The sequence below is a fragment of the Alligator mississippiensis genome, chromosome 2, assembly GCF_030867095.1.
Source record: "Alligator mississippiensis isolate rAllMis1 chromosome 2, rAllMis1, whole genome shotgun sequence".
Taxonomy (NCBI): domain Eukaryota; kingdom Metazoa; phylum Chordata; order Crocodylia; family Alligatoridae; genus Alligator; species Alligator mississippiensis.
In genome coordinates, this window is record NC_081825.1 from 189916381 (window position 1) to 189938142 (window position 21762).

General features: G+C 41.5%; 1 protein-coding gene across 3 annotated transcripts in view; it reads right to left on the minus strand.

Annotated features, from left to right (window-relative positions):
- Nucleotides 1-529: 529 nt before the first annotated feature.
- CARS1 (cysteinyl-tRNA synthetase 1) overlaps nt 530-21762 on the minus strand; it is a 62756-nt gene continuing 41523 nt past the window's right edge. For 2 of the 3 annotated variants that reach the window (XM_014602418.3, XM_006271190.4), the window contains 8 exons: nt 20176-20365; nt 19463-19531; nt 16488-16569; nt 6223-6303; nt 5930-5997; nt 3450-3509; nt 2198-2281; nt 530-858 (listed from right to left, as the gene is read on the minus strand). In XM_014602418.3, the coding sequence (XP_014457904.1) occupies nt 724-858; nt 2198-2281; nt 3450-3509; nt 5930-5997; nt 6223-6303; nt 16488-16569; nt 19463-19531; nt 20176-20365 (769 nt within the window). In that variant the 3' untranslated portion in view covers nt 530-723. Of the gene's footprint in view, nt 859-2197; nt 2282-2306; nt 3158-3449; nt 3510-5929; nt 5998-6222; nt 6304-16487; nt 16570-19462; nt 19532-20175; nt 20366-21762 lie in introns of those variants that run through there. The other variant, XM_059722598.1, reaches the window with a different exon arrangement.

Consider the following 21762-nt stretch of genomic DNA (forward strand, 5'->3'; position numbering starts at 1 on the left):
TCTTCCCTTTTCCAGTGCCAGGGACAAGGATTCCTTCTCTTGGCTTGTTCACAGTTGGTGAGTAATCCCTGCATTTAACTCTGTGACTGAAATCACAACCTAAGCAGGGGAAGAAGTAAGTGGAATGGGGCTTCTTCCTGTGCATACGTGAGTAAGGGCTGTGACAGTTTAACCCTATGGAAGTGACTGTTGGCATATATAACAGATTTTTCTGTGTGTATATTTGGAGTTTCTAGTAAGGGCAACAGAAGCATCAGGGTTGAACTATTTACAGCTCTTCCTGCTTAAATAACATTAAAATCATTTGAGAAATATTTATGGGTGGGACAAAGTGATCAGCTTTCCTTTAGTAAACTGTATTCCTGGATATTAGGTGGATAAGGACTGGCATACATGACAAATTACCCAGGGCCCAAATTGTCTATAATGACAAAGAAACCTTATATGGATTAGCTAAACAAGTAGCATTTTTCCAAAAAGAACCAGCAAATATTCACTCTAACAACTGACATACAAACATCTATACAGGTTATTTTTTATAACAATATTTTTTATTGACTCCCTAAATCAGATGATATATTAATTCATTTCAACTAGGACTTTTTTTAGCTTGCACACAGTAGAAAGTGTAAACACAATCTGAGCACTGATTATGCTCATCCCTGTTCCACTGGTGACCCAACACTCGCCTTTATCTAAAAAGAGAATGTCCAGGTTTTCTTCTCATTGTGCACTTCCATTCTGAACCATTTGTAGATACTCTTCATATAGTTTTTCTTGTGCTTCATAAAGTTTTCTCAGTTTCTTCATTTGTCCTTTGCTGAGCTCTTTGCCTTCAGTGTCATGTGTAGGAAATCCCTGCAATATTAAGAACAGAAAGATCTTAGAAAATTCCATCCAGAGACCTTGTTTGCCTATAGTCAATCTGATGAATCTGTGATGGGACTCTGTTCTCTCTTTTCATCAGAATCATGTTCTCTGGATGGGAGAAGAGATTAAAAGTAAAATTGACACAAAAATCTCTAAGTGACTGAATTAATCACTGTATTTGCTGGTTTGTGTGCAAGGCGTTTCAGGTCACTATTCAGGACAGATCAACTTACTACCTCTCAGATTTTAAGAGAAAAGCAATAAACTGTACTGTGAAACTGCTGTTAAAATTTTCTGCTCAGATCTTCTCTGTCTATGACCTGCATGCAAAGGACTTACTTCTGCATGACACAGCAGTTGCCCACAGTGTGACCTAGGGGAAGGAGATGGGACAGACAAACTCCTTGCACATGCAATAATATTACTTTTTTCAGAAAACACCTGACTTCACCCTGCAGGTTAGGGAGAATTTGTTGGCAAGGTTCCAAGGGAGCAGGGGCTGCCAGAGAAAAGTGGCACAGTGGACAGAGCCAATGGGAAAGCACAGGGATTTAGAGCAAACCAGTTCATTTGCCACAGATCCCCTGGATATGCGGAAGCTTGAGTATTAGAGGTTCTGTTTATCAGAGTGCAATCTTTGCCTCTCAATAGGACATTCTAAGAGGTTTCTGCAACAGACCCCCAAAATCCACAGGGAAGTCTTACCCAGTTCAGGTAAGTTCATGGCATGTTAAAATAAACCCAAGCGGTCATAAAACAGGCCGCCTTGTTCAAGAAATATGTAATCTCCCACCAGATTCAGGCCAGGGGCAGGTGTTCATCTCTAAAGCTAAACAGCCCTGTGATATTATCAGTGCTAGAAAAATAGCTGGGGAGTCACAGCATACATATGTCCTAGCCCCCTGCCTGGGGAACTAGACAGGCAAGCTCTCCCAGCTATCAGGGACTCAATGTTCTCCTTCGCTCCCACTCCCTTTAAGGGAGTAAGAGCAGAGGACTGTGGGATACTGAGTGTCCTCAACACTTGAGAGAGGCACACAACAGTTCAAGTTAATGGAGAAGGGAAGAGCTCTTCTTGATCAAAGAAAGAAGATCTCTCTTGCAGAAGAGATATTTCTCTTGCACAGCATACTCCTCAAACAGCTGTATGCTTTCTTTTTTCACCAAAAGAAAAGCTTTTCTTCTGGCACAAATGCAATGCCTGTCCATGGCCACTGTCCTAGGGCTCTACTGACATTTAACAGGAAGAGAATCAGTTACTTACAGGCCAAATGAAAAATAAGAATTTCATTCCTGTCTAAGGGAAACCCCCCCACGTATTTCTTACATTTTCATCAAATTTGGAATATTTGTCCTGCTCCAATTTAAACATTTCATTTGGTGGAATCTTCATCTTTGCCAGTTTTGCGGCCTGCAATATAAAACATGCATTGCAAATTTAAACAGTATTTACCATTCCAGTTAAATAAATGGTCATTTGTCCTTTCCTGAAAACTATCCATGGTGTATATGCACTGCAACAAAGAGCATCTAAATTGCAAATCAGACGGCACTATAACGAAACTTGTTTATTATGTGAAAAGAAGAGGGCAAGGAAGGGCAACTCTGAACAAATCTTGACTGTATCTGTCTGGCAGGATACAAATGAACTTAATACTGTTTTAAAACAATTTATCAGTTAGGGTCCAATTAAGACAGAAAGAGAAGTGTGCATTGCAACCACCCAGAATAAATAGCTTACGTGCTGTAGAAGCTGAATGTAGCTTTTTGTTGTACTGTATTTTAGATACAAACAAAAACACAGGCAGTTTACTAAGTGTAAATTCTATTTGGTAATGAACTCAGTGTAGAAAGACCCATTTAACCATACAGAGCATCCTTGATCCAAACACGGCAAGAGCAGGATCCAGGTGTAAGTAAATAAACCACATTAAAGATACAACTAGACTTCTGCTTAATTGAAAAGAATGTGCTCTTAACATCATTAAAAGTAATCTATGTCTAATGCAATGAAGCCAAATGATTTTCTCTTCACAGCACACTGCGTGAGCTTATTTTTCTATATTTTACTACTAAAGCTATTTGCATTAAAACAGGATGTTTGCTCCTTATGGGTCCACCTGCTCTTCCTGCTTAGTCCTTACCTGAAGTCTTGAACCTTTGTGCTATCACAGTTAGATGCTGTGGAGATGAATGTGTCTTCATAGAAAATTAGACTTCATGTCAGGCATAAACAGCAGGAACAGATGGACTCTTAGAAGTGCAAATATCCTGTTTTCATGCATATCTATATGGCAGTAAAGGGGGAAGAAAATAGTAAATGATACAGGCAAAATCTCTTCTAACTTTTCATGGAAGCCATGAGAGCATTGATCATTTAAGCAACCTAAATTGCAAGGGGGAAATAATTGTAAGCAGAAAGTTACACACACAAGAACAGTGGCTGACCAACGGAAGCCGAGCTAAAAATCTGGCCTCAAATGTATGCTCATGAACATTAAATACTGCTATTTACACTTTTCTTTAAAAAGCTAATGCTCATTTAAGTATAAATTTAAACAGTTATTTGAATAATTTACCTCCTGTTCCTGTTTTTTCCTGGCTGCTTCTTCTTTCTTTCGTTTTCTCTCCTCTTCAATCTATGTGAAGTTAATTGAAAAGCAGTATTACTGAATCAAAATGAAACCACTGTATTAGGTTCTCCCTTAATCATGTGAGCCAACCACCTTTGTTTTATATATCTGATTATACATACACCCAGTAGAACCACCTACAGTTACAACACTAAAAACTAGGTGAGGCTGCCTGCTCCTTTTTCATTTTAAAATCCCATTTTAAAATTGTTTAAAACATTGCCTAATGTCAATAGTTCACAATGATAATTTCTGCATTGGATGTCTATCTTAGTCTGAAATTTTAGAAGCACGGTTCAGTCATTTCAGAGAAAGAAACTGTGGAAAATTAGTCACCCATGTTAAGCAATTCTTACAACTTTCACTGAGTAACTCTAGTGCTTCCAATACTTTAGCTTGAAATATGACAAGAGAGTTAATCTTTGTTCAGAAAAGTGCCTTTTTTGTTCCCAAGATCAAGTTTTAAACCTCTTCAAAATCTCCGTCCATGCATGTGCAGCAGAGACTTGTTAGTTTGGCAGCTAAACTCTGTCAGAAATCTGCAGTGGAAACGCAATCCGAGCAAGGTGTACCAACCATCAAAGAGTATAATGATATGGGACTGAACTACAAGTCCCAGGAAGAACGTTGGCAGCATATCCTTATCAAAATATTTGGAATTTTGGCTGAATCTTCAATTGTTGATTTAATTTTCTGGGGAAAAAAGCCATAAAAATATTCCAAGGGAAAAAAAATCATAGCGTTTTCCAACCAGTTCCATTCAGCATAATTCCAACATCATGGAATGTTGCTGTTTTTACAAACCTCAAAAGGTTTCACATAAAAAGTGTTATTAGGAGAACATTATCAAGGTTGGAAAATCATGCATTCAAAAGTCAGGTTCCTGTGCATCTTTCATTTTGCTCTCTTAGACATCTGCATCACAACACAATCTTATTACATAATCACATGCTGGTTCTTTTCTTTCCTCATCCAGTGCTACAATAATGAAGATTTAACAATTTAATTTTGTTATCAACAGATACTGAGCCAACACAGTCTAGTTTTAGATGAATGTTTAACTTTGATTTGCACTGACAAAATATCAGACTAAATTACTTATAGAAATCACTGTCATAGACACAAAAGCATAAATACACCACACTCAGCAGGTCACAATTTTATAAAGGCTCTTGAAACATATAAATATCATTAACATTTCCCTAATATTTTTCAGGCAATTATTTTAAGTTTATTTTCTCAGCTGCTATTTCAGGTTTGTTATGAGTTTGTGCATCCTTTTTTTCCCCATTTTATTTATATTAAAATGTTGTTTTTCACAGATCAGCAAGCCTATATATAGTGGGCGCATCCACATGAGGTGTTTAATTTTGCATTAGCATAGTTTACTGCTAAAGAAGCATGTGTGTCTACACATGCACATACTTACTTCGCAGTAAACCTCCCTAATCCCGAGTAAATTTGCTACCTGCAAATGCAAGTAGCAAATTTATTCAACATTAGTAATGGCATCATAGCGCTTATGCAGACACCTGCCCAGGAACAAACTCTGCTCCCAGTCAGCTGTCCACCAAGGGGCAGGAGATAGCTCCCTGCCAGGGTAGGCTCTGCCACAGAAGTGTAAGCGGGAACTATGCCCTGCTGCCCTAGCAGCAGGGAGCTCCATGCCCCCTGCTCTGACACTGAGATCAGGGAACCAGGGTTGGGTGATCCTTATCTCTCAGCTCCCACTTTGCTATTGTGATTGGAGAGCAGGGGCCTGGAAGACCCTGACCAGAACAGTTCCCAGCCAGCCCCAGGATGTGTGGGGAAGCACATGCAGCCTGGAGGTGGCTGGGGCCTGTCCTGTTTCGGGCAGGCCCCAGCCAGCTCTGGGCTGCACATGCAGACTTCCCCGCACAGCATGGGGCTGGCCAGAAACTGTCTTGGTCAGGGGCAGGTTGTAGTCCCATGCCTCGATCGGGTGATCGAGGCACGGGGCCTGCATGGAGCTGTAGGGGTGGGGTAGCTCCCAGCCTTCTGCCCCAATCTGCCGGTGGGGCAGCTAGCAGCGACCTGCCCCTCCCTGAGCCAGAACCAGGAGGTCCCTGATGCAAGGGCAGGGGGACACTGTTCTCGCCCCAGCAGCAGGCAGCCCCCTGAGGCCAGGAGACTGTACTCCCTGCCAGCCCCTGGGCTAGCACCCAAGGGGAGCCTGGAGCTCCCCCTGGTGGCAGCAGAGGCCCATTGCAGGGCTGCAGGGAACTGGGTACAAATCTTATCCCTAATCCCTGCAAGTGTAGACGCTGCCCAAAAACCCTTCCTTTGGTTTATTTTACAGTAAATCTAGGCCAGATTAAATGCATGTGTAGATGGGCCCAGTATCACTTTAGTACACATTTTATTTGTGTGTGTAAATATTTAAATACACTTAAATAATTTCAAACCTTTTTCTTTTCTTCTCTTTCTTTTAGTAAAGTGTCTCTGTCTACCAATTTGACCACAGTTGGGAGTCCTGGAGGAAAAAAAGGAAAACAAATGCTGATTCCAATATTCACATTTTCTTGATTTATCAAAGATTATTTTAAAACATGACCTATGTTGGCTTACTCAAGATTACTGTATTTAATGTCTGTCAAGTTACGATTCCCTATTACTCTTCGGCATGTTTGAATTTTCCAATATCTTAAGAAAAGAATTCACTACATTTCTATGATTTGCAGTACATGTGGTTAGCTACCTTCATGATCTTCAAATCGAACTCCAAGCTCAGGAAGGATGTCATCTCGAAGAGCGTCGCTCAACTGCAGGACTCCAGCAACTACCATACAAAGAAAACTAAATTGTTGATGCATATTTCAAAAGAAAATGTACTTCTCTTCAACAGTTATTTAAATGCAGGCAAAAAATTACTCCTCTTTCATATAATTAGACCAATAAAATATTTTTTTTATGGTCAGTTTATGTGAGGTTACTCATTGCACCCTCTCTTTGCATCAGTGTAACCTCCTGAGCCTCTATCCTATATAATGACATCAAGACAAAAGAGCAAGCATGGGTTTTTCAGGAGATAGACTTGAAATGTATGCACTCATGCCAATATTCCACAACCGCTCTTGGAAACCAACAGAACACTTCAGCTCTGTGATACAGTCTGCTTACAGAACCAGCAGTCCTATAATAGCTGGCAATGGTCTATCATGTGGCATTACAATGCATGATTTTTCTCCTAACTAGAATTCAGTCTAAATATCAACAGAAAGGTCATGTGCGAGTCTAACCTTCTCTGCCTCATGAATGTCTCCTGAAATTGCAAAAGCATATTACTAACTATTACTTCACCATTCCATTGAAGGATGAACTGTAACCTTGGTATGACTCTAACAGCTGTAATTAAGACCACAGAAATTATCACACGGAATCAAAGCACAGTCTTTTTTTTATAAACAGTTTGGAAAACAAACAAGTTTTATTAACCCTTCCTCCCAAAATCACCGGATGTCAAATAAAAGTGAATGGCAAGACAGCAAGCTTCTTTCACAAAAGAGGAATACAACTACAAGGTAAGTGAAACTGGCTATATTTGGTCTTAATGTTTGATGCCCATTATTACGTGCGATTTCTCAGGCCTCCAAGGATCAATGTCCCACTGTGGAAGGTGCAGTCAACACATCCTGAAGAGTCTGCAATCAGCACTAAATGACAATGTACAAGTACAGCAAACAAGTCTAACAGTGGGGAAGGAAAGATGAGTTACCAGGCATAAGTGCTGGAAAGACTTATTGTGCATAAAACAGCAGCATACCACCTACATAGCCATTATCTGCTTAGAAAATAATTTAGTATACTTTAAAGCTTTTTAATAAGGGAGCTTAATTGCTGAGCTTGGGATAACATTTTCATTCAGCTATTTTAAATCTCTAGCCCTGTCTAATCAATCAAGCATACATTAAGGCTCCTCTGAAGTCTGCTTCCAACTGCCTTAGTCAGGTGCTCTAAACTCTGCTGAAGAATCTAAAATGCAGAAGGAAGATAAATTTAAAGGTAGGCAGCCTTAATGTTTAATATTGATTTGCTAATTCAGATAGGTATTTAACAAATCTGTATTGGCATTTTGTATCTAACACAACATTTTGGATAGTAAATTGAGGAACATTTTTGTTGGCAGCCTTGTCCAAGTTTTTGTTTTGGCTCACAAAGCAGGTAAATGGAATTAGTGAAATGAGAAATGACAAAAACCAAGGGAACCCTACATCTCTTTACTTCCATTATTTTAACTTGTCAATTATTAGAATTCTGTAGAGATGAAGCAATTTTGTTCAGTATCACTTTCTGTGGTCAAGTCTTTCAGGCTCTTTGCTAAATAAATAAAACTATTACCTTCTTTCATGGAAATGTTTGCTAATAACTCTGTTTCCTTTATGGAACTGCCATTTTTTTAGCTTCTACTACAGCTGCATGCCCTATTATTAAATGCACTATTTCTTAACCCAGTTGGCACTAACCTAGTCCATTGTGAAAGTAACAGTATGAGGCAACTACAGCGGCTGCATTCACCCCATTCTCCATTGCAGGTGTATTTATGAGGCTAACACAACGCTTTTTCTTTTTATTATCTATCTCCTTCCAGCCCTCTCCAAGTCAGGCAGTTGCAAAATCTACTTTCCCTCTCTGCTCCTTTGATCTTAAATAAAATGGCCGCAGGAGATGCTCGTATACACAGCTATAAGTACAGGAAGTGGTTCGTCATTCCAGCCCTTGGTTTTTTCCTGGTCTCATCATTTTCAATTCAACTGCAAAAGCAGATATCTCATGCAACACAGAGCTACCAAAAGATAGCTCCTGTACCAGTTGTAGGGAGGGCTCGCGTGGCATGGATGCTAAGGAGCACAATTGACAGCCCTGAGGTCACAAATTGGAGGCTGCAGCAGCAGCACTCATGGCATGGCCCTGTCAGATTCCAACAAATTTGCAAATTCTGCTAAATACCTTGTCACACAAGGACATGAAAAAGGAAAGGACCAGTTACTGAAACCTGGTGAGTGGGAAATAATAAACCCAAGAATAAAAGTAAAAATAAGTTAAATATTGTTAAGAAAAAGCAGAGAAGAAAAAAAAACCAGAACAGGAAAGAAGCAGATGGAAATTAAAAAGGAGCTAAGAATTCAACAAAGGGCATGGAACAAGGATGCGTGTTTTAGGCCCCTGGCAGACATTCATTTACAGAATGAGTAACATGTTAATCATGCAACAAATTGTAATGTCACAGGTTTAACTAACTTATTGCATGACAAAAATGGTAAACTGCATTTAAATGAGGAACATCTCTGTGGCTGGCTTGTATTGCAAGTTAATTATAAGATGTGGCATGTTAGTTTAAAGGTTCCCACTTACATTTCCTGACATGGGGGGAGACATGAATGACACATGGGAGCTGGCGGGGCACAGCAAGCTCCCGCAGGCAGCGGTGGCGGTGTTGGCAGTGCAGGTGTGGTGGCCGTGAGCAGGGACTGCTTGCAGGCAGCCACGATGATGTCAGCGGGGAGGGCAGGCCAAGTGGAGACTGCCTGCAGGCAGCCACAGCAGTGTCGGTGGTGAGCGGGGAGGGGGTGGGGGATTGGCAAACGGTGGCCAGCGAGTGGGGACTGCCTGCAACCACTGTCCGTGCTGTCAGGAGTGGTGAGCAGGGACTGCCTTTAGAAGCTGGCAGCGGCTTATCTCGGGGGGGGAGGGGGACGGACGTGACCCCCCGTGCCCTCCCTACGCGTCGCCTATAGGGGGAGGCTATTACCAGAGCTAGGGACAGACATTACACACAAGCCTGGTTTAAGTGATCAGAAACTAGTTTAAACCTGTAACAGAACAGATGTTCAGTGCACATAAACCAGTTTGAAAATGTCTGAAACCAGTTTGAGGTAAGTCTGATACTGCATTCAACCAGGTTTAACTGATTCGGCTCAAACCAGTTTACTCAAAGTCTGTCTGAGACTCCTTGCTGGTTTAAGATAAACCAGACACCCCATCATCCCAGCATGCTCTCTGGCTGGGTGGGGACCTTGGCTCTACAGGGCTGGCCCCTCCCCTCTGCTCCCTCACTGGAGCTCAGCAGTCTCTGCAGGCATCTGCCTGGATTCTGCTCCCCTCTCCACCCCACTCTGTGCTAAGCAGGCATCCCCTGTCCCTCACAGACGCTTCAGCATTAACTAACAGACCACAGGCTGGCTACAGTCTGTGCTGTGGGAGAGACAAAGGCAGGCAGGCTTTTTGGAGCTAAGTAACAGGTAGCTTAATGTCCTATCTTGGAAATGCTGTTTAAGAGCTGCTTGTTCCCTCTCCCCTGCCTCCCCTCCAGTGCTAAGGAGGAATTCTCCCCTCTACTCTGCCTTGCTGAGGAGGTGTCTGTGTATTAGCTAACAACAGACCACATGCTGGGTCTGTGCTGGATCAACAGGTAGAATCAACAGTCTTAATGGGGCGATAAACACTGACATAAGGGTGATAAACACAGTTACCAGCCCCTCCAACCCCTGCTTGCTTGCCTGTCAGCTTGGTGAAGACAGTACTGTATAAAGAAGCAGGGAGGGACAGTGAAAAACTCCATATCATCAACAGATGCATGCACTGCACACACTCCCTTGCCTCAGAGTGCTAGCCCAGGGCTGCAGGCTGGCAACACTCCTGCCCTTTGAGCAGCAAGCGGGGAAAAGCCTAGGACTGCAGGCAGTATTGGGGTTTTCACCCCTCCCTAATCAGAGCCCTGCTGGAGCCTACAGGCTGGGGAACTCCCTTCTCATCAGTGCAGAGGCAGAGAAGGATCTTGGAATCACTACTGATTCCAAGATGAACATGGGCCGCCAATGTGGGGACGCGGTCAGGAAGGCTAACCACACCTTGTCATGCATCCATAGATGCATCACGAGCAGGTCCAAGGAGGTGATACTCCCCCTCTGTGCGACAATGGTCAGGCCGCAGTTGGAGTACTGCGTCCAGTTCTGGGCGCTGCACTTCAGGAGGGATGTGGACAACATGGAGAGGGTCCAGAGGAGGGCCACTTGCATGATCAGGGGCCAGCAGGGCAGGCCCTACAAGGAGAGGCTACGGGACCTGAACCTGTTCAGCCTCCACAAAAGAAGGCTGAGAGGGGATCTGGTGGCCACCAAGGGGGACCAGCAGGCAATGGGAGAGTCCCTGTTCCCCCAAGCACTACTGGGAGTAACAAGGAACAACAGCCATAAGTTGCCTGAGAGTAGATTCAGGCTAGATATCAGGGGGCACTACTTCACTGTCAGGGCAGCTAGGAGCTGGAACCAACTTCAAAGGGAAGTGTTGTTTGCCTCTACCCTGTTGGTCTTCAAAAGGAGGAGAGACAGCCACCTAGCTGGGGTCATTTGACCCTAGCATCCTTTCCTGCCCATGGCAGGGGGTTGGACTAGATGATTTGCTTAGGTCTCTTCCAACCCTACCAATTATGAAACTATGGAGCCAGGTCAGCTCTGCGAGAGCAGGGAGGGCTGTTCTAGCACACTCTGGCTTCCAGCCTGAGCCACTGCAGGCATGTGCCTGAATTTCCTCAGTCCAGAGGGATTGCCTGTATGGTTGGGAACTGGTTCAGCCTAGCCAGATTAGACTAACCTGCAAAGACTGAATCAATTCAGGCTTTTGAATGTCTGTCCCTAGCCCAGGGAACTGAACACCTCCAATGCCAAACTCCCCAGAGGCTGGCAAGTTTAAAGGGCCACGTGAGAAACCTGATAGTGGGGAGCATCTCCATGATCTCGAGATCCCCACACCAGCATATTTAAAAGGCTTGAGGTCAGCCAACACATACCATTTAAAGGTCCATGATGCAGGGAGCTGTGGAGCATGGTGCTTAACTATTTAAAGGTCTACTAGCTGCATGCATGTCTTTTAAACAGGCCAGCAGATGGGGAGCCCAGGATTATGGAGCTCCCTGATCCTGAGCTCCCTGCATGCCAACGAGCTGAAAGGGGGGACATGCAGCCCAGCTTCATTCTCTGGTTCTGGGTTTTCTGATTTTTCTCTTAACTAGAATTCAGTCACAATATCAACAGAAAGGTCACACGTGAGTGGATGTATCCCAGATCCAAAAAAGCATATGTCCTGCCATACCAGATCTTGAAAAACTATCCTTCCCTACAATGGTTTTTTTTCCCTACCTACCTCTTCTTAACTCTTTCCAAGTTAAGCAGTTGCAAAATCAGAGAGAGATTTCAGAAGAATGATGTAGCTGATTTGCAACTGGCAAAGAGACTATAGTTTTTCTTGTAAAAGTACACTGTATCCTTAATTACCAGAACTGAGACCCTCACTATTTACACTCACTTATCTGAAAACAAATACCACTCAAGAGACTTTGGAGAAAAATAATATGTTTAGTCAAACAAATGTAAGCAATGAGAAAGGATGAAGAACAGCAAAAGCAGTTAAAACAACACAAGGAATTATAGCTTACTCTGGATATATTTATGGGGCTGGCAATCACAGTTTAGTATCACTGTCTGATTCAGTCTATATTTAGGAGAAAATGGTTACTAAATGTGGTAAGATTGATTTGGATCAGCTGACAGTATGAGCTTTTAATAAGTAGGCCTTTCCTCTAGATAAGTTTCTCTTGCACTCCTGTTTCAGTAAATGTAATATAAGCAACTATTTAAAAATATTTTTAAATATGCTGTATAAGGAACAGTGCAACTTGTTCACATTTCTCAAGTATTAAGCATCCAGTGTGTGGTTTAGTCTCCAAAGCACTCACCTGGGCTACCATAAATTACTGTTCCAGAGGGGTTGTTCAGCTGTGCTAACCCTGATGCATTAAACACAGATGGTCCAAATGCTAAAAATCAATCTATGCCTTCTCTCAGTGTCAGCAACCTTTGTGTGGGCAGATGTCACCTCAGGGTGTCACCTCATGACCTTATATGGCCTTGCAAGTATTCTACCGTCAGTTCCCTCCTATATCTTTTTTTTCAAAATACAGACTCCTTTTGCCTGTCTCCTTTGCCCAGTCCTTTCCACTTAGTTTAGGAGTGCCAGAGCCTTCCCTGTGCGGGTCCAAGTTGGCTGCTTCACTTGGCTCAGAAGTTCTGTTGCCCTCCTTCTTGGAGCTGTGTTGACTCAGGCTAGCTGCAACCACAGGACCCTTCTGCAGCTCAAGTACATTTATTTCCTGGGCCAGGCCACAATCAGCAGGCATTAGTCCTTAACCTGTTCACATCTCCCCAGTATGGGTGAAAAGGCAAAAATAGGTGCAGCCCTCTTTTCCAGAGGTTGTTCTTGATGACTGGGAGGACAGGAACTACCCCAAGGCTCCTGATCCACAAGCTTTAAACACAAAATAACTCCTTCTCAAGCAAGAAAAATTCCCAGGAGTCAGAGACTATCACAACATGACCTACTACTCTTCCCTAGACCATCACCTTCTCTGGGATTTTAAGAACCACACCATGGAACAGAGATTAGCTGGCTCCTAATCCCTACTATCCTTAAAGGGAACAGACATCCTGTTCCACCATTTCTCATCTGTTTTTCCCTAAAAATTGAGCTTGAGTCAATCTGCTACTTGCTAGTCTGTAAAAGCATCCCCTTTGGTACAGGGGTGTTTGCTTTAGTCTACAGTGAATTAAGCTTTTCTTCATTCTGGGTGGGTGGACACAATGGGCCAAATCCCTCTCCCGGGCACATATAATGAAGCCAATTAAGATAAACCAAGAATACTAAAAGGCGTTGACTAGTTTAAATGAAAAAGTTGTGAACGTAATGCAAGCACTGTTTCTGATGCATCCATTATTGTGTAATAAAAGCAGTGGCTGCTTCAGTTATAAATATTTACTTATCTGAAACTATGAATAATTAAAAAAAACTTAAGCAAGGAAAAATTCTTCAGGGCACCAGAGAATGAGAGATTTATACAGGAGATAGTCATAATTTATCAGAAGCAATCATCAAATGAGGCCTTGTGAAGAGTGCAGAAAAGCTCCACGTGCTCCTGTAGATAAGCTATGCTACTTCTCTGTTTTTAGTGTCACCTGTATGAGAGGCTGTGACTGGGTTTTTGTTCATGGACCCCAATTAAAGCAATCCTAACATGCTATTCCCATGGAAGAGAGCCCACAGAAAGGACTAAAGAGAAAAACTGTATTTGGCACTGTCTCATCATCATTGCCCAGCTGCACACTGTTCAGGAATCAAGCAGTAGCTACACAATATTCCTTTATAAGCTTGCTCCTTACCCAGTCTCAGGGGCAGATCTGGAGCGAGGTGGGAAGGGGGGAAGAAGTGGTACAACTGCACCCCACTTTGATTTCTGCTCCACCCAAACTTTAAAACCAGCTACCCAGGAGACACTGCAACATTTCTATTCAGGCAGGGCTAAGGGATCAATTAACTTCACGGCTCATTATAATCTCCTTGATTCTTGCTAATCTCTTTTTATTCCATAGGTGTCAACAATCCTCTCCTTTTTAATGTTCTTGATGTTCCATTAACCAAGTTATCTTTCTGCCTTTCCATTGTCAAGATGCTAAAGGAGGCTAGATTTTTAATTTATTTTTTTTAACAAATCTGAGTAACTATTTAACTACAATGACTACAAGACTAATACAATAACAATTTTGGACTATTTTTACCTAGTTTGTTGTATGTAAGATAGCAAATTAGTACATGTTCCAATAACATTGTATTTGTTTGTACTTTGATCTTAAACTGAATAAATACAGCCCTAGGTCCCTAGTATATTAGCAAATCTTCTACTTTAACTGGAGAAAAAGACATGTTACATTATATATGATGATGTACCATACCACCTGCACACCCCTTTTCAAAACCCCAGATCTACCCATGTCCACTCTTCACATCTCCTATAAACTTCACTTGTGTTGGGCACAGAAACAGGTAAAATAAAGGTATTTAGCAGGGGTGATGGTTTTTAAGGTACTCTAAATATTATGGCATTATAAAAAAGGAGGTACAGTAAGAATCACTGTGGCTTGTCCTAATGTCTATTCAGTCTGATATTCTAAGACAACAGAGTAACTTCTCCCACTCTGTTCAGGATACAGTGTTGGGTGGTGCCCACCTACCTGCTCACAACATGCTGCAAAAGATTCCTTGATAACAGTGAAGGAATGAACAGATTTCAGAAATAAATAACTGTACAGTAAGACAATATACTGTTGGCAAGTACCCAAGAAAGAAAAATTCCACTCAAATAAGTAATAAGCTACAAATGAAAATTCTCTAGCATTGAAAACCCTGAGATAGAGCAACACGTCTGATGCAAATATGTATTATCACTGAGACAGACATTGCAGGACTTCTGAATTTTCTCAAGTACTGAAATAAAGAATGTGAATTTACTTTATACAATGGAAAGGATTAAAAAATCCATTAATGCTTCCTGGAAACTATGAAAAGCATTTCAATTAGTTATTTTTGCCCACTCTACACCTATTGAGCACTATAAACATTCTTTCCCCATTTACCCTGTTCACGAGGAAATAGTCACAGGTTAAATTAATAGAGAATGACTAACTGGCTCAGAGATTCAGATGTCTTCTAGCCTTTGTGAAATAAAGACTTTTATTCACATGTTTGAATGTTAGCTATTCTGGTTAAAGAAAGAAGAGTTTATTCAAGGATGTTTGAATATGCACCTTGTAATAGCTCCCTCAGCTTCTTTTTTCAAGGTTCCCAGATTGTAAATGACAAGGCAGTGGCATGCCTTGTGAACTGTTTTACTAGTAAAATCAAATTCTGGACTGGAGAATATGCAACTTTCTTACCTATATAAAATTACATGCAATAGGATTGACAGTAAACTATTTGCAAGATCAGCCAGGCATACATAACTTGCTGGTAACGCAACCCTTCAGATATAACAAAGTGTGTCGTTGTGCTTATGAGATAGTTATTCTAACTGCTAATGAGTTGCACAATGGTAGGAAAACACTCTGTTAGATTCTTTGCCAGCAATTATCAACCCCACTCAATCCAATCCATTTAATAAAAATCAATTTCTTATTTTGCCTTCAAGCCCAATCTCAGTTGTAAGATTAGTTGCCAGAAAATTAGTATCAACTGCACACTGAAGATGCATAAAAATCCACAGGGAACAGTAGGCAGAATAATAAGAAATCCATTAGTAGCTAATCAACCAGTGCAATCAAAGAGAGAGATTAATAGCACAGCATTTGTAACATAACAGTTCTGCTGCCAACATGCAGAGCAGCATCAAAGCTTTTAAGAAAGAGACCAAAACAACCTGCAGCAGACTCCCATATGAATGCTCTAAAGAGATCATAAAATACTGTCTGGGGATTTACAATACTATGTTACCAGAAGAAAGAACATCTTGGCCTATTTGAATACAAACTATCTAGAGCAAGGGGTCTCAACCAGGAGAACGCATACCCATGGGGTACTTGGAAAGGTCACGGGGGTACACGTGGCTCTTATGAGGGGGCGGGGCGCACTGGGCACAGCTGGCCCCACAGCACGCTGCGGCACCTCCCCACCCCCTACCCCAGCTTGCTCTCCTGACTGGCTGTCAGGGCACATGTGTAAATACACATGTAGACATACCCAGGAACTATTTACTACCTCCCCACTCCCCCACTACTGCCTTTTCCTTCACAGAAGGAAGCACGTCTGCTTTTAAGTTTGGAAAGTACACAGCACACTGTAGGTACTACATGAAACAAGAGATTTCTGCCCATGACATGCACATGATTTTTTGGATACTTTAACAAGTTAAGTAAACATATATTGGCTTGAAGAAGAGATTGTTATAATTAAAAGGGACAAATCGCACAAAAAAATCCAAACAAACTCTGGTTTAATTCTGAATACATACACAGAAATATAATCTGCTACCTATATTCTTTAAGCAAGAGATGCTATGCAATTTGCATATTTAGAAACCTTTCCTTTAATTTTTGCCCACCTCTTAAAATCACAGCCGTGATTGTTTGAAAAACTAACCCTCACCTTTCTTCTCTCTGGCAATTTGTCTCACGCCTTCTCTGAACTCTGACAAAACTTGTAGGTACGGCATGATTGCAGACTCAAGCTGTGGAACAAATATTTTGATGATTAGGTTGTGATAATTTACATTCATTTTTTTCCCTTAACTGTTTGATATCTGTGCACTTTGGGGCTAAATTCAGCCCTGTTTTTCTAGGGAGTTACATGGAGTATAGTATAACTGACCTCTCACAGCAGGTCCTCTGCTACTGTATACTGTCAGTTTCATTGACTTCAATAGAGCTATTGGAATTCACATCAACTGAGGAATTGTCCCTTCATGTTCAGTAGTCTGTTTTAGTCAAGTAAAACAGCTTGCAAGAGAAAGCACACATGAATATCACTAAGCACCTGCCCTGAAGTCATGTTCACATCAGAATACAGAACCATTCCACAAACAGCAGGTTACTAGAATTTTATTTTCTTTCTGCACCTTAAGAAAAAGGGGTAATTTGCATTACTAGGCTCTGCTTTGGCAACAAAATAAGAGTCAGTGAACTCAGGTGAAAGAAAATGTCCTTGTAAAAACCCCATGACAGATCTCAAGCCTTCTGTTTCAAAGATGACAGAGGCACATGAACTGTTGCCGTTTACACAAGAGCACTGCACCCCAGGGCTGCTAGAGATATCCTAAGTGCAGAAGCCCAGCATTTAAGATCAACTATTCCAAATATTTCTTTAAACAGAGGGAAAGGGAGACAAAAAGGTTGGCATTGAATACATGCTGACTTTCAAAAGTTTATCCTTTTGTGGAGATGGTCCCCTTTTCAGATCTATTTATCCTTTCATCACCACTCATGGACAAGGTGCCAAAGGACCACAGTAGTCAATGTAAATGCACCCAATTGCCTCAAATTAGGCTTTGGACAGGTATAAAAAAAAAAAAAAGAAGCTTGGACATTCAGCTGGACAATTTTGCTAAGAACAAGAAAAGCATGGAAGGTAGGTGCCTATACATTCATGAAAACAAGGAATTTTAAGGAGAGAACACTGGGAAAATAAATATCATGCATTGTTTTCTAACGTGTATCTTTAAAAAAAAATCAAAATCAAACTACTTATAATTTAATAGAAGGTGAAAATTCAAGCCTCTTTCTTTAAAAATACAAACCACAATTTTGCTAACAGTTGTGGGGCTGCTAACAGTGATTTCTGATGCTTAAAATGGCAAGAGTTTTCACTAAAAACAGGAGATATAATATATTAAATGAACTCTACAAACAGGTATTATATCCTACACCAAGTTCAGAATATTTTGATGCCTATTAACCTTGGCAGTGTTTTTAGAACAATGAAAAATGTTGCTTGTTGTCTAGGCTAATGCTAGTCCTTTTGCTAGGCACATTTTTTCTAACTACTGCCAGTTCTCTCAGAAACATTTTATCATCTCATCTATGAAAGATTATGGACGAGGCTGTAGCCTTTCTGTTGGAATTCAAGACAATAGTTTTTGCTAATTCAGAACTCCATTAAAAATCCAATATTCATGATTTTTTAAATGAGATACACTTAGATATGAGAAACTCTTCACTACAAGTGTGAAAAAAGAGAAAAATGATTTAAAGTCAATAACATGATTCTACATGTATTGTGCTTACATCTAAATGATCTCACATGATGATGTTTGGAGCAGTGGAACAAAGGATGTTGTACTGAACACACATGCATGCATACACACGGAAGCTATGGTATTTTCAAGTTGGATTTTCTCCCCGAGAAGAAATTATTATCACTCCCTTGTGGAAGAGGTGAGTTTATCAGCAGCTCCAGCAAATGTATCCCAACTAGTGTCAAGAAAAATCACTGTCTTTGAGAACCAAATAAAATTTGACCCATAACTCTTCATGATGTGTACTATAGGGAGACCAGAAAATAAGGAAATCAGGATCAAACAACTGTTTCTCTGCTACCTTTTGAGTTATCCCTCAATAAGCTCTTTTGTTGCTTTTATTTTTTAAATTATTTATATAGTACTAATAATTACCTGCAAGGAGCTTTTCACTTTAGAAAGTATGGTCTAGAGCAGTGGTGGCCCAACCTTTTGGCCCAAATGATCAGATGAGTGGGGTGGAGCCAGTCCATGGGCCAGAATGAGCCCTGCATGCCAGTACCAGACTCTGGGCCCAACACTGCCCCCTTTCACCGTCACACACCAGGATTCACCCCTGGGAGCCTGGCACCCCTTCCTCCTGCTCAGTGTGCTGGGATTGGCCACTTGGGGCCTGGTATTGCCCTCTCCTACCCAGCATGCTGGGATTGGTTCCCAGGACCCTGGCACTACCCTGTCCCACCAGGATTGGTCCCCAGGGACCTGACACCACCCCCCCTTCCCACTTCAGCACACTAGGATTGGGCCCCAGATGCCTGGTGCCACTTCCAGCAGCCCCACCATACTAGGATTGGGTCCTGGGGCCCAGAGCCGCCTCTGCCTGACCCTGTGCACTGGAATTAGGAGGCTGGTCCAATGCACAGAGCCTGGGGCTCCCCGCAGGTGGGGAGTGGTGCCATTGCTCTCCTGCCATTAAATTTCATAATCTATATCATAGGCTGGATGATATGAGGCCATAGGTTAGATCTGGCCCACAGGCCAGGGGTTGATCACCCCTGGTCTGGAGTCAAAACGGTTCCTTCTTTCTTGCCTGACTTCATTACTTAGAAAAAAAAATCATCTGGGTTTTTTTCCACCTTATCGCAGCCCCCATGGATTTATCCATCATTAAACTAGAGATGAAGATTCTGATCCCACAATAAAATTCTGCTCTCTAGCCCCTGAGTAAATGTAAAATCTCTCAGTTAATGTTAATGGAATTATTTCAGCTAGACACTGTTAAAAACGGATGAATGGAATTTATCTGCATGTAGCTGTTTTTTAATGTAGTCTGCCAAATTGTATGGTAGGACAGAGTAAACTGTCATAGTGCACTTTGTTCTCCACTTACATTTACATTTTGGCCGTTTCTTCCAACTGGGAAACCAACAATTTCATCACTTTCTATGGCACCAAAAATCTATTCAAGGAAAAGGAAATTAAAAGGATTCACACATTAAAGAAAAGGTATTTCAGTGGCAGAAATAAAATATATTAAGATCTGAAAAACCCATCTAATTTATCTACATCTCTTCAGAAGCTCACAAGGAGATTTCTTTTAGTCATAAAGCATCCCAAACAACTGACATTCAAGTTGTCTTAGTGCAGGGGTGGGCAAAATGCGGCCCACGGGCCAGATGCGGCCTGCCAGGCCATTCTATCTGGCCTGCGGGGCCCTTAAAAAATTTAGAAAATTAATATTTATCTGCCTCCAGCTGCCTGTCATGCGGCCCTTGATGGCTTCTCAAAACTCAGTAAGTAGCCCTCCACCCAAAGTAATTGCCCATCCCTTAGTGACATTAATACCATAACTTCAGTTCACAGCTTCTTTTACTGTCTAATTTTTCTGTCTTTATTATTATTTACCAAATATAATCAAATTGAAAACACAGTTGAGAGAACTCCAGGTTGTTCCAACTGTACCCATAGATTAGCATTTTGTTTTTAAATCCAAACTGCTCCCGTCACTGTAGTTACCCATCTATATGTATATTTGGGGAAACGTCACTATAGCATTTGGGCTCTGTATTGGCAACTTTAATTTTATGTAAAGGTATCACGTACCTTTAGCATTTGAGTGAGATAAGAACTGACGCTTTCCAGCAAAAGTCTATTTGGCATCTGTCTGGCAGACTTCTTTGCAGCAATGTAGGAGTTGCTCTGACTGATTAAAGATCGCATTTCTTCCAAGACAGTGCGGGTGTCAATGTTGTCACACAGTGCTTCATGAACTGCTGCCTTCTTGTCATAAAAGCTAAAACCAGAGAAGAACAGACTAAGTTTACTATTTATATTAAAAGTACCTGTGCCCCATCAATCCTTGGTGAATGTTTCTTAGAAGGCCAAAGTGGAATTCAAAATGGCATCTCCTTTCCTTGGTCAGTTTGTATTTGAAAAAAGGTTGATTTAAGAAAGGGCATGTTGGATCCCATTGTACAATCTATTTTGTTCAAATATTTAAAACAAGGCAAAGATTATATTGCTTCAGTATGTCTCCCAAAGCCAGAGGCAGACTGAGTTATCCAACAGGTGGCAGCTGTGCAAACAAATTAGCCTTAGTTTACATTATAGCGACTCTAAATGTTTTAGAAGCCATATAACTTGTTTTCCCAGTCTCTGGTGCGGCTGTGCCCCCATGCTGTACCAGCTCTACACTCTACTGAAAGTATTCCTCATAAGGAGCACTGATTTGGGAAAAACTTACTTAGAAGCAACATGCTCTAAAGCTGTTCGGAGTAGACATCATGAAAATTTCCATCTAAGCAGTCATGGTTAAGAACCCCAATTTGTAATACATAATCTGTATCTTCCCTAGGACATTTTGCAAAAGAGATTTATTTTTGAGATAATTTCTTTTACTTCCATTCCAGAGGGCATCATCTGCTCCACAGAGGAAAGGGAAAGACAACGGAGAAAGATAAGAGACAGAAGGAATCAGAAAAGGGAAGAAGCAAATATTATCTTTCCAACTCCTTTTATCGTCTCTTTTCTAATTCATGACTCAGTATTTTAAGATTTTTCTTATTTGACCTTCAATTTCTCTCACTGCTCCATATTAAGTTGAAATTCATGCAGTGCAGTAATAAACTAGTGCGACTAAACTTGGAAATCCAACACTGCACCCTTCTGTCGCCAAGTCTAAACTAGCCTGACAATTTAATCACCAGGGACCCTGGTTTTCTCTCTTTAAAAAATGCATTTTCTCTGATAAAAACCACAAATTCTACTTAAAAATCCAAAATCCGTGATTAAAATGAAACATCACTATATATGTATATATCGTACCAAGTGACCACAATGTTTTATTGATATATTTATATTTTTAAAGCAATTTGGAAGCCTACCAGTGGCTCAATCACTATAACAAAATAACTTCTAAGGATCTATACATTTTGGTATTTGATTTTGGGTATTTTATCGTGGAACAGAGCTCCCCTGCCCCCTTAGCGCACCAGGATGCAGGTCCAAGTCCGTCACTGCCAAGGCACAGCCCCCCACCCCTGTTGGTGCCACTCACTCCCCACCCACAATCCCCACTACCCCAGCCCTGTCAGAGGGGGCCTCCAGCTACCAGGGCTGCAGAGCCAGGGACCTGGGGCTGCAGCCCACTGTGGCAGCACCTGAGCTCCGGCTGCTGCCTACAGAAGGTGG